This window comes from Acipenser ruthenus, unplaced genomic scaffold (genome assembly GCF_902713425.1).
Source record: "Acipenser ruthenus unplaced genomic scaffold, fAciRut3.2 maternal haplotype, whole genome shotgun sequence".
NCBI lineage: Eukaryota > Metazoa > Chordata > Actinopteri > Acipenseriformes > Acipenseridae > Acipenser > Acipenser ruthenus.
In genome coordinates this window covers 331-22,500 of record NW_026708228.1, presented here as the reverse complement: position 1 = coordinate 22,500, position 22,170 = coordinate 331, and the positions used below count along the sequence as shown (strand labels likewise).

The window sequence follows — 22,170 nt, the reverse complement described above, 5'->3', positions numbered from 1 at the left end:
TGAGAATTCATTTTGAAAAAAAAAAAAAAAAAAAAAGATCGTTTTGTTGAAACTTAAATAATTTCCTCATTGACAATTTCGTGAACCACACCTAAAAATTGCACTGCTGTACGGAAAATAACCGACTACACCAATTGCACGCACCGAACCACGCTTGCATTTAAAAAAAATAATAATTGCTGTTTGCACGTCGAGATTGCTGGTCCGATTCCTCCCAGGCTGAGGTAAGTTTTAATACAAGATATTTTATTTAATGGGTTTCAACTTCGGGCTTGCTCCTGTACATTTCTCATAGCAGCGTCTATACGAACTCGTGTTTGCCATCAGCCTTTCTGGTTCCTGATGTTAATATTATATCTCCTGGGGAAAAAAAAAAAAACGATAATGGGCGACGTTTTTTTTTTTTTAAAACCATTTGTGTGTTTCAGTGGGTAAATTATTAATACAACCGCCCCACTTTTTAAAGTCCAAACGTGTTTTGTGAATTCAAACAGGCTGTCATACGTACAGCAATGCTATTATATTGCTGTTTAATTGATCTTTCCACTCGTTTTGTGTGTTTATGTGTATTGTCTCGCTGTGTGTGTGTGTGTTATAATTTAATATACTCGTTTATATTGGCTATATTATATCGACGCGCCGGTTAGCATAGTTTTATAAATGAAACTATTAAGTTATTACACAGTTAACATCCTGACATTGAAAAGCAACATGTTTAGGCCTGAATTTATACAATTACTAAACATAGTTAAGTCGACATCTCCTTAATAATAATAATAATAATAATAATAATAATAATAATATCGATATAATGTTTTTATTCCATGTAAAATGAAAGTGTTGCTTATGATTACAGTAACCTGTGTTGGTTTTGCATTGTGTGCACATGCCCCATATGGATACTGTATTGAGGTTATGATGTTTTTTATATTATTAGGAAAATAAATATTGAGAGACGAATAAACTTTCACCGAAGTTAGAAACTCCAGCCAGCGTACTGAAGAGACCGGGCTGACCCGGTGTGACGTCAGACATTCTGTTATTCCAAAATCTAAACTGTCATTCTAAAACCGTCACTTCTGAGGGTTTAAATTATATTATATTATATTATATTAGGTCAGTTACACCGGTACCTTAACATGGCTAGTTTTTAAGTGGTACTGACTGTCAGATATCATTAATAATAATAATAATAATAATAATAATAATAATAATAATAATAATAATAATAATAATGTAACTACTTAAAATATATATATACGTGTTCAGTTACTGTATATATATATTTTTACAAGAGCCTCAAATACAATAACATACTGTACTGGGTGGAATGAATATATTTTTTAAATCACAATAATTTCGTCTGGAAATACAGTATCTTAAAAAAAATCGTTTACACACAAGTTGATACAGAGAGACTGGAGATAGGAGGCTATTTGTTGTGAATTGAATCTAAACCTGAAACGAGTTTGGATCTGACAGAACTAAGCCATAACCCCTAACTTAATCAACGGGTGTGTTTGTTGAGTAAAACAAAGGGGGGCGGCATATATTTTTTATCATTATTTCTTTATTTTTGGTGTGGCAAACAGAAGCTATGTCGTCTCCAGCAAACCGTGTTGCACTGTCTTCACCCAACCCAGCCTTCTCGGGCCTAGCTTTCGGTTTATTATTCTTCATCCACGAACTTTCCAGCTGTTTCAGTCCGGGGCTGGACGACAGACACAATCAATGTAGGCGCAGGCTCGTTGCAATATATATCCAAAATGGGCGTCTCAGTCTGGCAGTTTATTTTAAAGTTTGGTGTTTGATAAAGTGAGTGAACAACAGCTTCGGTTTCAGTTCACTCGCAGTATGTTTGTTGGCGTCATAAGCAGGAAGGTGTAATATATATATATAATATAATATAAAACACGACGTCGTGTGTATATATATATGTATATGTATATATATATATATATATATATATATATATATATATATATATATATATATATATATACATACACACACACACACACGACGTCGTGTTTTTAAAACGACCTTGTTAAGAAAACATAATAGTTTCCAAACGAGAGGGGGCCATTGCTCGTTTGGTTGTTAGTTGTTTATTGATCCCAGAATCTCATCAGCTTCGTGAGTAGTTTAAAAATAAAAACGCTGTCGTGTTTTACAAGAGGTTCCTGGAACACGAAACCGGACTTTTTCTTTTTTTTTTTTTTTTCGAGGGCAGGATTAGTCATCACAGCAAACAACTGTAAGCCCCCTCACTGAGGGAAAAAGATAAAAAATACATTTTTAAACAAAACCCTTCACTTTTTACACGGTAATTCCTGGAATTCGACATTGCAATTTGCAAAATAAATAACAGAACAAGGCTGTTTTGTTAGCGGCATGTGTCTGTGGTTCTGTTAAACAGTATATAGTTAACAGTAGTATATTTTGTAAGTCGCCCTTTGTAATGACGTCTGCTAACAAATAATAATAACTTATTTTTATATAGCCGAACCACTATACAAACACACACCATGCACCATGTAGTTCATACTTTGAGAGAACGGTAGTCGTTTGAATTCGTTGCTAGTCGTTCGGTGGTGGGATGCTTCATCCTTATTTATAATAACAGATTAACAGGCTAGACTTATCTGAAGGATATTTCGTGGCTGGTATTTGAGAAATGGGCACTTACCGCCACATGGTTATGCTCTGCATTTAACACATTTTAGCTGGGTTTGCCATGTTTATTAATATGCTTTACTATATCCATACCTCACTATTGTTCTTTACAATGCTTCCCTATGCTTTACCAGACCTCTCTGTGCTTTACAATGCTTCCCTATGCTTTACCAGACCTCTCTGTGCTTTACAATGCTTCCCTATGCTTTACCATACCTCTCTGTGCTTTACAATGCTTCCCTATGCTTTACCAGACCTCTGTGTGCTTTACAATGCTTCCCTATGCTTTACCAGACCTCTCTGTGCTTTACAATGCTTCCCTATGCTTTACCAGACCTCTCTGTGCTTTACAATGCTTCCCTATGCTTTACCAGACCTCTCTGTGCTTTGCAATGCTTCCCTATGCTTTACCAGACCTCTCTGCGCTTTACAATGCTTCACCATACCTCTCTGTGCTTTACAATGCTTCCCTATGCTTTACCATCCCTCTCTGTGCTTTACAATGCTTCCCTGTGCTTTACCAGACCTCTCTGTGCTTTACAATGCTTCCCTATGCTTTACCACACCTCTCTGTGCTTCACAATGGTTCCCTATGCTTTACCAGACCTCTCTGTGCTTTACAATGCTTCCCTATGCTTTACCAGACCTCTCTGTGCTTTACAATGCTTCCCTATGCTTTACCAGACCTCTCTGTGCTTTACAATGCTTCCCTATGCTTTACCACACCTCTCTGTGCTTTACAATGCTTCCCTATGCTTTACCAGACCTCTCTGTGCTTTACAATGCTTCCCTATGCTTTACCAGACCTCTCTGTGCTTTACAATGCTTCCCTATGCTTTACCAGACCTCTCTGTGCTTTACAATGCTTTGTCATTGAATTTAAGTTTATTAACTCGGGAAACTGTAAATTACAAAGAGGTTTAAAACGCCCGGGCCCTCGTTCTGATCACTAGTACAGAGTGTGTTGTTGATGACTGGATTGCACAGTGTCTCTGCTGTCTCTCTGAAAGAACTTCACTGTTCCAACCTGGGATTCAAAACCCTGGGGGGGGTTGGGGGGGTAAACTTTACAGACGCAGCTTTTTAAAAACGGACGGTGGAAATCGGTTGGAGCTTATGAAGAGCTTATTGTGAACTGCGTTAAAGAAACTCCTATTTTTTTTTCTTTCCCCACATGAGACACTGATTCATACTGTAACTCCCAGACCGTTTGTGTCTGACACACATTTGTCTCTTGCAATCGTAGACAAGGCACCCTTTGGTTTATTAGTGGCCACAGCTGACAACATGGCATTTCCGTTCCGGTTCTATTTCTGATTGAGCTGTCAGACAACTTAAATGCCTGTTTCCTGGATGCTAGTTTTAGCATTTTTAGCAATATTTTTGTATTGAGGATTTCTCCTCCCTTTCTCTTTCTCTGCTCCACCAGCACAGAGCAGAGGGAGGCTGTTCAGAGAGTATAAGAGCCTCCCTTTCTCTTTCTCTGCTCCACCAGCACAGAGCAGAGGGAGGCTGTTCAGAGAGTATAAGAGCCTCCCTTTCTCTTTCTCTGCTCCACCAGCACAGAGCAGAGGGAGGCTGTTCAGAGAGTATAAGAGCCTCCCTTTCTCTTTCTCTGCTCCGCCAGCACAGAGCAGAGGGAGGCTGTTCAGAGAGTATAAGAGCCTTCCTTTCTCTCTCTTTCTCTGCTCCACCAGCACAGAGCGGAGGGAGGCTGTTCAGAGAGTATAAGAGCCTCCCTTTCTTTCTCTTTCTCTGCTCCACCAGCACAGAGCAGAGGGAGGCTGTTCAGAGAGTATAAGAGCCTCCCTTTCTCTTTCTCTGCTGCACAGAGCAGAGGGAGGCTGTTCAGAGAGTATAAGAGCCTCCCTTTCTCTTTCTCTGCTGCACAGAGCAGAGGGAGGCTGTTCAGAGAGTATAAGAGCCTCCCTTTCTCTTTCTCTGCTCCACCAGCACAGAGCAGAGGGAGGCTGTTCAGAGAGTATAAGAGCCTCCCTTTCTCTTTCTCTGCTCCACCAGCACAGAGCAGAGGAAGGCTGTTCAGAGAGTATAAGAGTCTGTCTTTCTCTGTCTCTTTCTCTGCTGCACAGAGCAGAGGGAGGCTGTTCAGAGAGTATAAGAGCCTCCCTTTCTCTTTCTCTGCTGCACAGAGCAGAGGGAGGCTGTTCAGAGAGTATAAGAGCCTTTCTTTCTCTTTCTCTTTCTCTGCTTCACCAGCCCAGAGCGGAGGGAGGCTGCAAGATCCGGTAACTTAAACGATAACAGCATAAAATGTGCTCTGTGCTTATAATGCAACCCGGGACTGAGCTCTTTGTAGTACAAGCAGCCTCTCGTGTTAGGCGTGTGCAGATTCGTTATTGTAAGCTGTGGAGACTGACTGCTAATGCAGAGCTGGGAGAGATATGCTACCGGGGATAGGAGGACCCATCCCTGCCTGTTCCTGGAACAGCATCACAGACACAGCCTCAGCCACTCCACATGCACAGACATGCTGGCAGCTACACCCAGGCTGACAGCGTCTGGCACTTGCACAAGGACTCTGATAATCCCTGGCATTCTCTCAAAGCGTGCAGCGTGAAACACTGCATTTTACTGCAAGCAGCGCTCGCCGCAAAGCGCTTTGCAAAGATGCAACCGTTAATACATGTTACCAAAAAAAAATAAAATAAATAAAAGCAACAAGAAGCAGGAGAAACAGTGAAACAAACACGACAGGGTAAGAAAACGTTTAGAAAGGCTAGATTATTAAAAAAAGTGCGTTTTGAATCGAGTTTTGAAGGCTGCGACAGTGGGAGTTTTCCATTGCAGGGCTAGGCGGGTCATTCCATAATTCAGGGGCTTTATCGGTGAGTGCTCGTGCGTTTATTTCTGAATTTTGGGAATAGTAAGTAACCTGTGACTGGAGGTGAGCGTCTAGGAACATATTGGGGTTAAAAGGTTGTTTGAGTAAGATGGGGCCTTTTAAAGCGATTGTCAAGATATTATCGGCAGCTGCTTCGGATCGTTTTATTGTCGACAGTCGTATTAAAATCAGCTGCAATCGTGGTTCTGACAGACAGTTGAAGCTAAAAAGCGTCGGCCCAAATGTTCTTCTGTCTTAGCTTTAGACAACTTATTCATCCATGAAGACACAGTGCAGGACCCATGCAGTTCTGGGTGGTTTGTAAAAGCTGCTGTGTGTCTGTGTGTGTGTGTGTGTGTGTGTGTGTGTGTGTGTGTGTCTGTATCTGTGAGGGGGTGTGTCTGTGTGTGTGTGGGGGGGAGTCTGTGTGTCTGTGTGTGTCTGTGTGTGTGTGTGTGTGTGTGTGTGTGTGTGTCTGTATCTGTGAGGGGGTGTGTCTGTGTGTGTGTGGGGGGGGTGTCTGTGTGTCTGTGTGTGTCTGTCAGTGTGCGTGTGTGTCTGTGTGTGTGTCTGTCAGTGTGTGTCTGTGTGTGTGTCTGTCAGTGTGTGTCTGCGTGTGTCTGTCAGTGTGTGTGTGTCTGTGTGTGTGTGTGTGTGTCTGTCAGTGTGTGTGTGTGTGTGTGTGTGCAAGTGCGAGTGTGTGTGTGTCTGCGTGTGCGAGTTCGAGTGTGCGTGTGTGTGTGTGTGTCTGTCAGTGTGTGTGTGCGGGTGTGTGTGTGTGTGTGTGTGTGTGTGTGTCTGTCAGTGTGTGTGTGTGTGTGTGTGTGTGTGTGTGTGTGTGTGTGTGTGTGTGTTTAGAGGGATAGAGGGGTGCAGTGTAAGGCTCTTTGGCTTCTGTCCACAAACGCAATCAGTAACTGTCTGTCTTTGCCTCAACAGGTTTGACTAGAGGGAACAAAACTCACAGATACAGAGAGAGAGAGAGAGAGAGAGAGAGAGAGAGGAGGGTAACGGAGAGAAAGAAACAAACAGACAAGGGAGGGGCCGGGCACCCAGGACACCTGGATGGAGTAGCTGGAAAGAAGAACTTTAAAATAAACACCTGCCCCCGGGGGCTGCACGTCAAGCAGGGATTTCAGAGGGGGAGCGGAGCGGGCCGCAGGCATGAGCGATTTCTGGCACAAAATCGGTTGCTGTGTGGCAGAGAAACCCCAGCCGGTAAGTTTATTTTCTGTGCCCATTTACGTTCTGGGGAGTCACATAGTCAGGGGAGCGCAGGGGTCCCCGAGGGTCTCCCCTGGTAAAGGCACGGCCGCGTGGTGTGCAGGGGGGAGTCACACAGTCAGGAGAGCGCAGGGGTCCCCGAGGGTCTCCCCTGGTAAAGGCACGGCCGCGTGGTGTGCAGGGGGAAGTCACACAGTCAGGGGAGCGCAGGGGTCCCCGAGGGTCTCCCCTGGTAAAGGCACGGCCGCGTGGTGTGCAGGGGGGAGTCACACAGTCAGGGGAGCGCAGGGGTCCCCGAGGGTCTGGTAAAGGCACGGCCGCATGGGGTGCAGGGGGGAGTCACACAGTCAGGGGAGCGCAGGGGTCCCCAAGGGTCTCCCTTGGTAAAGGCACGGCCGCGTGGTGTGCAGGGGGGGGAGTCACACAGTCAGGGGAGCGCAGGGGTCCCCGAGGGTCTGGTAAAGGCACGGCCGCGTGGTGTACAGGGGGGAGTCACACAGTCAGGGGAGCGCAGGGGTCCCCGAGGGTCTGGTAAAGGCACGACTTACTGTAATTATTATTCTTGGCTTCTGTACACACATTTTCTCAGCAGTAGAAGGTTAGGGGAATAGCAAGCCAGCTTGTGTCATCGCAGGGCGGTGTTGTGAAGGTGACTCTGCACATATCTGACCGCAGAGCAGAGCTGTGTGTCTCAACAGCATTTCCTCTGCTTCTCAGCTCCACACGCTGCCATAGGGAGTGTGATTGAGTTTCACACGCCTCGTCTGCAGCTCTGGACAAAAGTTTTGCATCCCCCTATAGAATGAACTAATGAAGTCGAACGAAACCTGCTGAATAATGCTATGTTAACATATTGAATTACACACCACTGCTTTATAGTTTTCCATATACTTCATGAAAGAAATACTGGCACATTAAAAAATGACTACTGTGCTACTATCATGGCTTCCTTCCGGTAGACTTTTTTAAAAATGATTTTGTATTCTCTCTTTGATTACGTGATAAATAAATAAATAAGATTTTTTTTTTTTTTTTTTTAATGATGTCTCAATCCTAAAATTCCAGGCGATGCAACACTTTTGGCTAGCTGTAGATCGCTCAGTGCACTGAAAAGACCCCCTTCCTGATTGGCTGGTGCTCATGCCTCCTTCCTGTAGCTCTTCTGATTGGATGACGCAGTGTTTTTCCCAATCTTCTGAACTTTGACCTCTTTTGCAATTTTTGTTTTTTAGTTTGTTTTTTTTAAACTCCACCCTTTTCCTGAACAGAAAACACATTAACGTTGTGTAAACTTTTTTTTTTCGTTCTTCCTCTGGTCTCTTTATGAGTAAAGTTTAAACAACAATAAACCAGACTCTGAGAGAGAGGAAGCTAGCGTGGAGCCCAGCTGGTTTATTTATAGTCCTGTTTGTTCTGGTCTGTTCTTGTGATTCCCAAATTAATCCAGCAAACATTCCTGGACTGGAGGGAGCCCCCTTTCTCTTAGGGGGGGTGAGGGAGGGAGGGAGGGAGGGAGCAGTTCAGTCTCCGTGCCTCAAGCCTGCCCTGGACTAGAGGAAGCATGCTTTCTCTTAGGGGGGGTGAGGGAGGGAGGGAGGGAGGGAGGGAGCAGTTCAGTCTCCGTGCCTCAAGCCTGCCCTGGACTGGAGGGAGCACCCTTTCTCTTAGGGGGGGTGAGGGAAGGAGGGAGCAGTTCAGTCTCCGTGCATCAAGCCTGCCCTGGACTGGAGGGAGCACCCTTTCTCTTAGGGGTGTGAGGGAGGGAGGGAGGGAGCAGTTCAGTTCCTGTTAACACAGACCCTGCATATTTTTACAGACATAAACAAGATCAATTGAATAAGACGCATTTCTGTAATTGTGTTGCTTTAGAAAAAGAAGAGGCGGCGCATTGACCGGAGCATGATCGGGGAGCCCATGAATTTCATCCATTTGACTCACCTTGGGTCAGGAGACATGAGCAGCGACGGTCCAATGGTAAGAACACAAGAGCGACAAAGAGGCCGTTCAGCCCATCAAGGCTCGTCCCTTGTCAGCACCGTTCTCCCCTCCTGGCGGGTTTAAAAGCACAGAATCTACTCTTTTTTTTTTTAAAAGCATTCCCAGTGTTTCAAATCACCTGGTGGGGCTATTCCATGCATTTATAATCTCTCTCTCTCTCTCTCTCTCTCTCTGTCTCACTCTGTCTGTGTGTCTCTCTCTCTCTCTCTCTCTCTCTCTCTCTCTCTCTCTCTCTCTCTCTCTCTCTCTGTCTCTCTCTCTCTCTCTCTCTCTCTCTCTCTCTCACGCTATTCCAGGAGGGGTCTAACGAGGGCTTGGCATAATCTTAGCATAACCACACAGACTCCCTTTTCATAGCTCGGGTTATGAAGTGTGTCACGCTTATGTTTTCATTTCTGTCTAGACCAGGGGTTTCCCAAACTGAGGGTCCGAGGCCCCCTGGGGGTCCGTCTCACATACAGCGTGACGCACTTCCAGAACCCAAGCTATGAAAAAGGAGTCTGTGTGGTTAGACTAAAATTATACAACGCTCCCCAAACCAGGGGATCAGTCAGTTAGGTGACTGATTTACACAAATGCTGCTGCTAGGAGTTTGGGGTTATTTCAAAAATTATTATTATTATTATTATTATTGTTATTATTAATTACTCATTTAGCAGACGCTTTTATCCAAAGCGACTAGGAGGGTGAACTCTGCATCATCAACAACTGCTGCTGCTGCTGCTGCAGAGTCACTTCCAATAGGAGCTCGTTTGTTTGACGTCTCATCCGAAGGACGGAGCACAAGGAGGTGAAGTGACTTGCCCTTTAAATTACACACAGTCAAACATATATATGTAATAAAATAAGGCTGTCCCCTTTTTAAAATTCATCTTCTGATTTGAATGCCCTGGTGAAAGCACTGCCCTCCGCGAATCTCTTGCTTCAGCCCCTGAAAGAACTTCCAGCGCATGGGGAGCCCGCTGAACGTTGTTCCCGGGCGGAGGACTGGAAAGGTGGGGTCTGGTGTGCCTGAAATCGCCCCGAGGGAGGTGGCGCTGAGCTGGCTCTCTCTGGGAACGATGAGCTCACCGCTGCGCCTCCGAGCCAAACGGGAGGCTTGTCTCGGCTTGTGTGCCGGAGAAACAAGTACATCGAAACAGCGTCATGTCCTCTCTGAAAGGGCTTTGACAGCTCTCTCCTCGGTTTAATATACGAGTCCGGGCACCCAGTGATTTCACTTCCTGTGCATTCACAGGAAGTTGGCAGGCCTTGTCCTTGCTACCATGGCAACCAGCGACACAGACCCCAGTTTATCTTTCTGTCACAGTGTGCAGTTTGTACGGTGTATACATCATAACAAGGATCACACTGCTAGCTCCTCCTCTCCGGGCCTGCCCTGGACTGGAGGGAGCACCCTTTCTCTTAGGGGGGGTGAGGGAGGGAGGGAGCAGTTCAGTCTCCGTGCCTCAAGCCTGCCCTGGACTGGAGGGAGCACCCTTTCTCTTAGGGGAGGGAGGGAGGCAGGGAGCAGTTCAGTCTCTGTGCCTCAAGCCTGTCCTGGACTGGAGGGAGCCCCCTTTCTCTTAGGGGAGGTGAAGGAGGGAGGGAGGGAGCAGTTCAGTCTCCGTGCCTCAAGCCTGCCCTGGACTGGAGGGAGCACCCTTTCTCTTAGGGGAGGGAGGGAGGCAGGGAGCAGTTCAGTCTCTGTGCCTCAAGCCTGTCCTGGACTGGAGGGAGCCCCCTTTCTCTTAGGGGTGGTGAGGGAGGGAGGGAGGGAGCAGTTCTGTGATCTAGTTAAAAAAAAATGTTGTTACCATATACAAAATAACAGAAGTTAGTCAGTGTTGTAACGTGCTACAGTGGGCAGGGCTGGGTTGCGCTCCGATAATTCTGTAAACATGTTTTTAAAAAAAATAAAATAATAAAAAGTAGATCTGAAAGTAGACGCGGTTTGAAAAGCACAGCATTAAAACAGTTGTTCCCTTTCTGTATATTGCGGCTGCTGTTCTGCAAAGGGATCGCATTGCAGTCCAGTCACAAGCACAGCCACAGGGATGGAGGGGCAGTCACAGATGAGTGCGGTCAGGCGCTCTGCTCAAACAGGCGCAGCCAGCCTTAACTGTCGCTGTATTTTCTTCACTGTAAAGAAAAGACTCACGGTTTAAACATAATATGTATTAAAGCAGGGAAAACAAAAAAAAACACCTGAACTGACCCCCTTCTTATCATTAGCTTATTAATATCATTGCTTCTGGTGTCGGTCAAACAGTACAGCTACTCAAAAATCTCCTTTTTGGGGTTACTGTTTAACTCTGTGAAATGGAAGATTGCGACCACAATGAGAGCCTTTCTGAATCGCTGCTATCATAGACAGCGACCAGGGCAGCCCTCCATCACGGGTCCCATTGCACACTGGTGAGAGAACTACGACAGGAGAGGGACAGATTCTCCTTGCATGAGTCCTGTCCGGTCTGGCTGAAACGTTCTTACAATCCTGTTCATTTTCTTGCAGCCGGGTTCAGTCCAGCAACAAATGAGGTCCAAAGGTGAGAGTGCCATGGGACGAAACAGCCTTCTATAGCCGTCCTCTCCAGTGTAAGTGACTCGTCCCTTCATTGATCTAGAAGCCTTTATTCCAGGATAACTGCTGAATCCAAAAGCTCAAAATGACTAGCCGCCACTTTTAAAAATACAAATGTATATATGTATATATGTATAAATACACCAGAATTAGAACATCCCGTTGCTTCTGTATTTGATGTGCGTCTGAAATCAAACCACTGGGACTGAAAATCTGGGAACATTATCCAAATAGGCAAATTAGCGATTGTCTAGTTTAATTGATGACTTAATAGGCAATTCATTTCAAACAGTAAAGAGAAAAGGAGCACAGAGCCACACACGGTAAAACGCAGGAGACTTTTTAGAAGTGGTTTAAGACGCCTGATTAAAGCACAGAGCGGTCTGACGTTTTCACACACGAGTGTGTTTCTATATCACTTGTACAGAAGACTAGTACCTTGTGACTCTCTGATAATGGAGTCCAATCTATATAGTGTAATGCATTTCTACACCAGATGAATTTGAATGACTGTTTCACTGTTTTTTTTGTTTTGTTTAGAGACCACACCGCTTTTGGGGATCCACTTGAAAAACACCAACAAACGGGATCAAATCCACAGAGAAAGCACTTAACGAACCGTTGGAGAAGTCCTCATAAGTTAACAAACTGCCACGTTTTCAAAAGGACGTTGTTCACTTTCGCCCTGTCTCTCGCTTCAGCCGCCAAAGGCTTTCAGATGGAAAGAAAAAAAAAAACCACAGCGTTTGACGAGAATTGCAAGCGAGTCTCCGTTTCTCTGTTTGTTGTATGATGTTATCAAACTCCTAGGACCTCTCAGTATGTCTATACACTGGTATTGTTATATATTGAATTGTATCACAAGGAACTGGGCTGTTTTTTGGGGGGTGTCTAAATACAAGCAATTTCAAAGATATGTATATATATATAGATGCAAAAACATAGCAACGACAAATGATTTCCAGCAAGTCTAGGGCTGGGGATTGCATTGCCCGTGTTTCCTCACTCAGACCCCTTCCTTACTAAACCCCCTGGTATCTCTGAATAGATAATCACCTCCTTTAGCAACAGGCTGAGGGTTTTAACAAGGGAGACAAGTAGAATGCTCCCCCAAAATGATCTCCTTTTATCTAGGGAAGCAGCAGAGCTGGGGATGGGGAGTTTGTTGCTGGATAACTTCACTCAGACTCCTTGCTCGCTAAATATCTTGCTATCCCTGCAGAGATCACCGTCTCCTGTATTTAGTAAGGGAGGGGTCTGAGTGAGGAAAGGTGGGCAACACAGTCCTCACCCCTCGTCCTGCTGGAAATCATTTAGGATGTATGTGTGTTTATATATTTTAAAAAGAAAAGCAAGGGTATTTAACTAAAGTAATGGTTGGAAAATATAGGTGACCTAGAAATCAAAAGTGTAGCAAATGCATTCCAAAATATTGTTGCTTTTTTTTTTTAAATCAATTTTCTTACCTCTTACACTGGGACTAGCCTCCTCTTTTCTGTTGATTGGTCGGTACACAAGGCAGTCGGACGTCACCATTTCCTGCGCTGTAGGTGGCGTGGTCTGGTTGCGGCTGTACCAGCGGAGTGAAGTTGACCTACAGCACAGGAAGTGGTACCACGAAGCCAGGGACGGGGGTCAATTCCTGTTTTTCAATTCCAGTTTCATTTTAAAATCAGTTCCTGTTCCCTTTTAATCAATTCCGACACGTCACCTCTGATCAGAATTGCAACGGAGCAGCGTTCTGTTAAAATGAGCGGCGACACGTGACTTCAACTGAAGCCGCTGTTTGTGAGTCAATGAAACTGGCTGCAGATCATAAGCTATACTTGGGTAGGTTTACCGGTAGCAACAGAATTGATTTTAAGAAGTCATTCGATTTGGAATTGAAAACCAGGCAGGGCCCCCAGTCTAGAGAGTCATCTTTAAACAGAAGTTACAGCATTAAAGTGTTTGACAAAAGGACCAGTCGTGCTTGGTTTTGGGTCACAGGTAAGGAAGTGTCTTTCAGAGAGTTACCACTCCATTAACTTCAAGTGGCTGCCACTGGCTTGAGATTCGCCAGAGTCATGCGAAATGTTTGCTAATTGCAGTTGTTATTTTTTTATTTTCTAGTTTCGCTCATGTAAAAATGTTTTGTCGCATGCTTTTTTTTTTTTTTTTTTATTCCACAGCGCGCACATCAAACAAAACAGACGCTTTTGATAAGGAAGGGAACAGTGTTCTCAGTACGGTCGGTCTAAACCGACAGAGATGTCTTTCAAAAACACTGTTAAAAAATTGCTTCTATTAAGACATTTCAATGCGGTGATGGGGATTTTTTTTAAAAAATAACGAAAACTGTAAAAGTACGATGATGCCAAAAAAAAAAAATGACCGGTTAACCAGCCGAGAGATCCAAAAAAAAAAAAAAAATACATTGTTTTATCTTTATTGTTATTCTTATTATTTGTATTATAATTATTGTATTGCAATACAATACACGTTCATGGATTTGAGCTCCAGTGACCCTGCAGAGATTAGTATTGACTCTTTCTTTGTACGACAGCATCGTGTCTGATTGACTTTAAGCTGGAATAGGAGGCTGTGTGGTGCACTAAGGAGGCTGTGTGTTCCAGTGGTTAAAGAAAAGAGCTTGTAACCAGGAGGTCCCCGGTTCAAATCCCACCTCAGCCACTGACTCATTGTGTGACCCTGAGCAAGTCTCTTAACCTCCTTGTGCTCCGTCTTTCGGGTGAGACGTAATTGTAAGTGACTCTGCAGCTGATGCATAGTTCACACACCCTAGTCTCTGTAAGTCGCCTTGGATAAAAGCGTCTGCTAAATAAACTAATAATAAATAATAATAGCTCCTGCTCCAATCCAGCATTCCCTATGGATGATATCTCATCGCACTGTTTCTAGGCGTCGCCCATGAAGATCAAACTGGTGGGGAAATCAGAACTAATTCACCGGTCAGACGCGTGCAATGACAAACGTTTCGACCGGGAGTCTTTCTCAATGTCCAGTCGTTTGTCGCTGAACGCATTTCTAAATTGCTCGTCGTAATTAGTGGGCCCCCCTTAAGGTATAGTACCCAAGTTTAGAGTTAGAAAAAGGACCGAATTTTTCTTTGGTATTTCATTTAAAAGAATCTAGACGGCAGCGGTTAATATTTTGCACAAAACACACTCCTAAGTGTTAAGCTGAGTTGAACACGAAGCCTCTTTTTCAGGATCTTGAAAGCTGGTTCCAGGAGACCCCCCGGGTGACCTAGTTTGAGGTTTGCTGTATCAAACCCCCCAAGTCTCCCTGCCTGGTGTGCCGCGCAGCGCCCTGAAACCTGAAGCTCCAAGCCTCACTGTTGTGGCTTCGTGTTCCCTAACGTGTCTACCAGCCCCCTTCCGCTTTTACATTTCAAAATATCACAGGAAATGAATGACTATTTAAAAAAAAAAATAAATAAATAAATTAAAATCACAATTACAGTCGTGTAAAATATTAGATGTTCTCAATTTAAAAGGTAAACGTCGAGGGGAATATTTTAGGCTGTAAATATAAAACAAGATTTAAAAAAACCAAAAACACACACACAACAACAACAACGCTGAATTGTATCTATCAATGTTATTTTTTAAATGAGTCGATAATAAACCCAGGATTTTTTTTCACAAGTAATTTAATAATAATAATAATAATAATAATAATAATAATAATAATAATAATAGTGCATTGCACATTGTATAAATCCGATAAATTAATTTAGAGTCCCACCAATCTTGAATGACATACAGGGCTGTGGTTGGAGGGTGCGGTTCTGAAGACCGTGACAAATCCACAGATATCACGTGACCAGCGAGACCCGTTCAATAGGATCACGTTAAACACAAACGTTTCTGACTGATGTTTCTAACTTTGTTTTTTTTTAAAAAACTGTTATTCTATGTTTAATTAAACGCAGTTTGATATTGTTTTAGTTTTACAGCAGCAGTAGCGAACTGAGTTTGGATCGAGAGGCTGGGGAGGGGGGTGGGAAATGTTCTTGAAAAAATATTATCTGCAAGTCACAGCAGGTTAATTGCGTTCTGTTATGGAGCGCATTTGTTTCGGGTTGTGTAAGTCTATATGAACTCATGAAGATGGGATTTTTAAATAGCAAAACGATTTACTGTATGGTGGGAAACAGCCGAGCTGTGAACACAGGACCCATCTGCCAGAATATAGCTGGCCTGACCTGGGTGTGTGATTACTGTAATTCACTAAAGTGAACCGCATATAACGGATATAATATTCATCACATAGCTCTGCTGAGCTGTTTGTTAGAATGATGACGGGGGGGGGGGGGGGGGGGGGGTCGCTCTACTTGCACATGCGCACATCGATCAGTGCGATTCCTATTTGTATTTGAACGCCTCTGTTATCTTAAGTTTCAAAGACTTTCTTCTTTTAAGGACCGATATTCTGTTTGATGCTTGCTTGAAACAGAGGCTATTTAGATTGATATTTGGTAGGATCTGTCTGCAAACATACACACAGCCGCGTGCACATTTATCACAACACCCCCCCCCCATTGCTTCTGTAGTTTTGATTTGACGTGCGTATGAAATCAAACCAAGGGGGCTGAAAATTGTCAAAATAGGCAAGTTTCTCTAATTTATGACCCGTGCAATTCATTTAAAACAGTAAAGAGCAAAGGAGCACAGAGCCACACACGGTAAAACGCAGGAGACTTTTTAGAAGTGGTTTAAGACTCCTGATTAAAGCACAGAGCGGTCTGACATTTTCACACACGAGTGTCGTATTGTTTCTATATTGCACGTTGAGTATATGGGAGAAACTACAAAGCGGCGGTGTGTAATTCAAGAAGTTAACGTAAGATTATTCAGCAGCTTTTCACTGCAGACGATGCCAAGTGCCAACCATTGGCACAGCCAAGAACCGGTCTGGTGGCTTTTGAACCAGCCCAGTCACAAACTACAGTCCTGCTAAAATCATGTTGCGTGCGTGCGTGGGTGCGTGCGTGCGTGCGTGCGGGTTGTGACATCACTGTGCCACTGTGACCGCCTCTACCCCTGTCCAAATCTTCGTTGTTAGTGAGAAGCGACATAGACTTAATTTTCCCTTTGTTTTCTTTCTTTTTATGAACTTTTGGAAGCATTGTTGATCAAAATGTGTAGACACTTTTCAAAATAAATGCTAAAAAAAAAAAAAACTAGTTATTGTTTTATTTTTGTTTTAGTAATGAGTCATTACAGATCACAGACACCGAAAAACTGTTATCTACGTGTTAACAGTTTATCCTAATGTAAAACGTGGCTCTGTTTATTTTACCAAGGGATGCTGGTATTGGCAACAAACGACCCCCCTCCCGGGAGCGGATCGGATCGGTTGCAGACCCGTGTGAATGCTTCTCAAACGATCTGTGTTGGGCAGTAGTGGTTAGGGCTCTGGACTCTTGACCGGAGGGTTGTGGGTTCAATCCCAGGTGGGGGGACACTGCTGCTGTAGCCTTGAGCAAGGTACTTTACCTAGATTGCTCCAGTAAAAAAAAAACAGCTGTATAAATGGATAATTGTGTGTAAAAAATAATGTAATTGTATGTAAAAATAATGTGATATCTTGTAACAATTGCAAGTCGCCCTGGATAAGGGTGTCTGCTAAGAAATAAATAATTATAATAATAATGAGGGCTCGCTTAAAACGATCCGAGATCGGGGGGGGAAAATAGGTGGTCTCGGTTCGTTTGGCCAGTCGACCCACGGTGCGGATCGGTTCTTTTTGTGAACCAATCTGGGGAGCGGATGGGTTGTGTTCACACCAGCCCAGGGCTCTCGCAGCGTGTGTGTCATCATATTCATTTCAACACTGTAGTCTTTATAGTCTTTTATTATTATTATTATTATTATTATTTCAATTTTTGATGACAAAATGTAGCACTTTTTCAGAACATTCATGAATTCACCTGCACAACAGTGAACACGACAAATACAAAACAGTAAGACTACACAACAAAAACATTTTAAAAAATCAGGAAAACACACAACAAGGATAAATAAAACATTTTCAGAACATAAAACCAAAACGTACACACCTAAATGTAACAACACTGTAATTCAATCACACGATATCTATGTAGAACCGCATCCATCTGGTAAAGCATCTTCTAAAAATACAGTTGAAACGGAAACGTTATACAATATTCTGCTATTTTTTTTTTTTTTGGTTTTGTTTACAGTGACATGGTACAAGTTATGATTTATATAAAAAAACACAACACACATTTACATTATAAAAACTCTTTCTAGTATTAAGACCGGCATCCCAGCCTGTGTCACGTGCACAGTGAGTGTAACACTCGCTGTGTTTCTATAACAGTTGTTTGCATAGCGCGTTTTGTTGTTTACAGTTTTTAAAAGCATGTTACACCCCCAGTTATAAAAACCACCCGCAGCTGGGCAGCCTGGACCTGCTTTATCAAACGTTTGTAATTGATCTTGTGACTGCCTCGTTTTCCACTGCCTGGCGCTACAGCTTCGGGCTGTCCACAGCACGGGCCGGTGTAGTATTATTATTATTATTATTATTATTATTATTATTATATATTTTTAAAACTGTCATCCTCGTTTCATTATAGGGTACATAAGGATCTTTTTATTTTCCCATGTTCCCATGTGTTGCTACAACTGTTTATGTAAGGTGTGTGTATTGTTTTAATTTAATTAGGTGGCTGTGTGGTCCTGTGGTTAAAGAAAAGGGCTTGTAACCAGGAGGTCCCCGGTTCAAATCCCACCTCAGACACTGACTCATTGTGTGACCCTGAGCAAGTCTCTTAAACTCCTTGTGCTCCGTCTTTTGGGTGAGACGTAGTTGTAAGTGACTCTGCAGCTGATGCATAGTTCACACACCCTAGCCTCTGTAAGTCGCCTTGGGTAAAGGCGTCTGCTAAATAAATAAATATATATTTATTTATTTATTTATTTTGACATTGACCACTTTTTTAAACTTTTAAATTGCATTCCCTGCCTCAAGATGGCTTCCCATGTACCTGCATGAACCTCTCAGAACTACATTTCCCATCATCCTCCTGCTCACTGGTAAATTCATCTTGGTTACATATGTGAGCAGGAGGAGGATGATGGGAAATGTAGTTCTGAGAGGTCCATGCAGGAAGCCATCCTGAGGCAGGGAATGCAATTTAAAAGTTTTAAAAAGTGGTCAAAATTTTTTAAAAAAATTAAAACAACACACACACACCTTACATAAACAGCTGTAGCAACATGGGAACATGGGAAAAATAAAAAGATCCTTATGTGCCCTTTAAGTGAAGCAGGACTCCAAATACCAGAATGCATTGCGAATTGCTTTGCGTAACCACTTCCTGCTCCTACGTACAGGGTGATTAGAAAGTACGTTTCCCAAGGCACCCAGTCATATCCCCCTGTACATCGCTGTATTTATATATATATATATACACACACACCACACACACTGGACAGAACGCTGGCATCTCACAGGATACAAAAATACTTCTGCTGCTTCTAAGAACTGTTGATTTTCTTGTCAAGCCTGCACAACACAAAAAAAAAAAAAAAAATTAAAACAAAAGTCAGTAATCTATTGAATTACGTCCAAACCCTCCTGTCTTATATGGAGGATAAACACATTCATTTGAACTCTAAGCAAGTGCCCTCTTGGTCCAGGACTGGAGACCCCTGGCAAAGAGGACACAGACAAGCAGATGCATCAGGGATGGAACTATATTAAGACTCCCATTGCAGAACAGTTTCCATCCACTCCAGGTTTTACTACCAGCTTGATTAGCCTCAGTGTGTCTAGCTAACAAGCTCAGGAGTGTCTGATTAAAAACTTATTAAAATCCAGGAACGGATCAAAACGTCTACGCAACGGGAGTCTCGTTTCCATCCCTGTGTATAATCTTTCATGCAGGAGTATATCATTTATAGGCGTGTTTTTTCCTTATTAAGATCCCAGGGCCCCTTTATTTTATTGGGACGGGCGGAGATTGTTCAGTGGGTCACATGGTACGTACTGTGTGATGCATTCTGGGAGGTGCACATGCTCCATCGAGATCAGCTCGGACAATTCCTGCAGGCTTTTCAAGAAACGTAGCTTCCGACTGAACTTGGTGCTTCGGGGGGATGGGGGGGGAAAACAAAAAAAAACAGAAATCGATTCATGTACGAAATATTAAAAAAAATAATATTAATAATAGCTGGAAAAAAAAATAATTTAATTGAATATTGCATCGCGGACTTGAAGATTGCAAAACCTCTATCGTGACATCAGGGTATCGTGACATTGCCTCTAGGGGCGTGTTTTTTTTTTTAAAACGCCGCTTACCTGATGAAAGGTCGAACGATGGTCGTCAGGGCTTTCATGTACCAGGACGGGTGAACCACCAGGAACGCTTTTAGGTTTTTCCGTAACCTGGACGACAGAAACAGGGAAGCACGTTGAAAACACAGCGTTTAGCCTGCGAATCTCCATTAGACGGGTTAACCAGCTGCTTCTACAGACCCCAGATAGGAGAATTGTAAATTGAAAAAAACAGCATTGCACATTGCAATTGCAATTTTAACAAACAATTCTGCTGTAGTTGTAAATTAACCGAGGTCTGGTGCCAGCAAAACTAATGCAGACTTATCCATTATTATTATTTTATTAAATGAGTAATTGCAATATTAATAATAATAATAATCATAATAATAATAATCATAATCATAATAATAATAATAAGACTCAAATCCAAAACATCATTTAAAAAGGGGACAGAAAATTAAATTTGAAGTTGCCGACTCTTCATTTCACTGCACAGCTGTGGACAAAAATTTTGCATCACCTAGAATTTTAGGATTGAGACACATATATGAACATAATTTAGATCTTTTTATTTTAACAGCATGTAATCAAATAAACTACAAAAATGATCACGCAAAAGTCTACCGGAAGGAAGCCATAATAGCAGTATTTCATGTTAGATTTCGAAATGTCACATTTTTCCAATTTTTAAGTATACCAAAGTCATTGTATTTATCTTGCTTTTAATTGTATTATTACTCGTACTGTGATTCTTGAAATGTATTATTGTTTACGACTGTAAGTCGCCCTGGATAAGGGCGTCTGCTAAGAAATAAATAATAATAATAATAATAATAATAATAATAATAATATAATAATAATAATAATAATAATAATAATAATAATAATAATAATACAGGGAAAACTACACAAAGTGGCGGTGTGTGTAATTCAATATGTTAACATTATTCCAGCGGGTTTCGTTCGACTTCATCACGCTAGATGAGTTCATTCTAGAGGGAGATGCAAACGCTTTTGTCCAGAGCTGGTCACCCGGAGTCCAGACAGCAGTCCCCAGTCCCGCAGCGCTGACCTCCTGTCGATGGTCAGGTAGCACTGTCGCAGCCAGCCCATGCTGGGGATCTTGTTGCGGGGGGTCATTCCGTTCAGGTACACCAGGATGTAGTTCTCCGACACCATCAGGTCCAGGGTCCCGATCACATACCTGCAAACATCCAATCCCATTTGAAATGATTTCACTCCAGCAGCGCTTCTCAAAGCACAGTGTCTCCAAGTGCTTTGCAGAAAGAAAATATGCAATATCAAAAAGTAACAAAAATGACAAAGTAACAAGTATTATTAATAATAATAATAATAATACTAATAATAATAATAATAATAGGCACACCAGGCAGGGAGACTTGGGGGGGTTTGATACAGCAAACCTCAAACTAGGTCTCCCGGGGGTCTCAGGGAACCAGCTTTCACGGTGCTCTTACCTGAACAGATATCCATGATGTACTCGTAGTTCTCGACGTGGTTCTCCGGCAGGTAACACGACGAGAACACAATGATGGCGTTCAGGCCGTCTCCGTAGTAACCTGACAAACAACAGCGACGCAGCGGTCAGGAGAGTGACCACGGCTGCTTTAAGAGAGACCGATGGGCATGTCAGTAAACCTGAGGGCATCCCACAATCCCACGGGTGTGACTCAAAAGACCTGGTTCCAGGATACCTAGTCTGAGGCAACTGAGAGTGTGTGCGTGTGTGTGGGGGTGTGTGCGTGGGGGGGTGTGGGAGTGTGTGTGTGGGGGTGGGGGTGTGTGGGGGGGGGGGTGGGTGTGTGTGTGGGGGGGGGGGGGTGGGTGTGTGTGCGTGGGGGGGTGGGGGGTGGGGGTGGGGGGGTGTGTGGGGGTGTGTGCGTGTGGGGGTGGGGGTGTGTGTGTGTGTGGTGCGTGTGGGTGTGTGTGTAGGGGGGTGGGGGTGGGGGTGTGTGTGTGTGTGCGTGGGGGGGTGTGGGAGTGTGTGTGTGCGCGTGCGTGTGTGTGCGTGGGGGGGGGTGTGTGTGTGTGTGTGCGTGTGTGTGCGTGGGGGGGTGTGTGTGTGTTTAGGCTCACCCCCGTGTGACAGCACTCTCAGGTAGGGCTCCAGCACGCTTATGTTCACCCGGTATTCCTGCTCCCCCATGCGGAACAGCCGCCACTTCCTGCCCTGGCTGTCCTCCTCGTCCGTGGGCTGGCTCTCCACCGAACGCTCCCTCTCCCTCAGCGCAGCCCCGCTGCCGTCCTGAGACCGCTCCCTCCGAGGCAGCTCGTCTGAGAACAAGGGAGCGACGGCTTACTGTCATGACCTTCGTCTCATCATCATCAATATCATCATCGTCATCGTCATCATCATCATCATCATCATCAATATCATCATCGTCATCATCGTCAATATCATCAACATCATCATCATCATCAATATCATCATGGTCATCATCATCATCATCTTCATCAATATCATCATCATCATCACCACCATCGTCATCATCATCATCAATATCATCATCGTCATCGTCATCATCATCAT

The 22,170-nt window shown here is 43.6% G+C and overlaps 2 protein-coding genes across 3 annotated transcripts; one reads left to right on the top strand and one right to left on the bottom strand.

Moving 5' to 3' along the window:
* Nucleotides 1-31: 31 nt before the first annotated feature.
* Nucleotides 32-14,146, top strand: LOC117395599 (CDC42 small effector protein 1-A). 2 transcript variants are annotated; one of them, XM_034918629.2, is made up of 5 exons: nt 32-224; nt 6,458-6,736; nt 8,612-8,716; nt 11,235-11,317; nt 11,844-14,146. In XM_034918629.2, exons 2-4 carry the CDS (start codon nt 6,683-6,685, stop codon nt 11,301-11,303), a joined length of 228 nt encoding a protein of 75 aa, XP_034774520.1. In that variant the 5' UTR covers nt 32-224; nt 6,458-6,682; the 3' UTR covers nt 11,304-11,317; nt 11,844-14,146. The 2 variants fall into 2 exon arrangements, with proteins under 2 accessions (XP_034774520.1, XP_058876370.1); XM_059020387.1 differs by lacking the exon at nt 32-224 and adding an exon at nt 5,375-5,392.
* Nucleotides 14,147-17,064: 2,918 nt separating this feature from the next.
* On the bottom strand, nt 17,065-21,914 carry LOC117395597 (bcl-2/adenovirus E1B 19 kDa-interacting protein 2-like protein; the record flags this gene model as incomplete). Its single annotated transcript, XM_059020389.1, is given in 6 exon segments — nt 17,065-18,845; nt 19,330-19,428; nt 19,641-19,727; nt 20,692-20,833; nt 21,107-21,199; nt 21,717-21,914. Coding segments are annotated over 6 exon segments (647 nt in total), but the record flags the coding sequence as incomplete, so codon positions are not given.
* Nucleotides 21,915-22,170: the final 256 nt, after the last annotated feature.

Coding starts and splice junctions, on each gene's coding strand:
- LOC117395599 (XM_034918629.2), top strand. CDS start 6,683: ATGAGCGATTTCTGGCACAAAATCGGTTGCTGTGTGGCAGAGAAACCC. Junction 6,737..8,611: donor TGGCAGAGAAACCCCAGCCG/GTAAGTTTATTT, acceptor GTGTTGCTTTAG/AAAAAGAAGAGGCGGCGCAT. Junction 8,717..11,234: donor TGAGCAGCGACGGTCCAATG/GTAAGAACACAA, acceptor ATTTTCTTGCAG/CCGGGTTCAGTCCAGCAACA.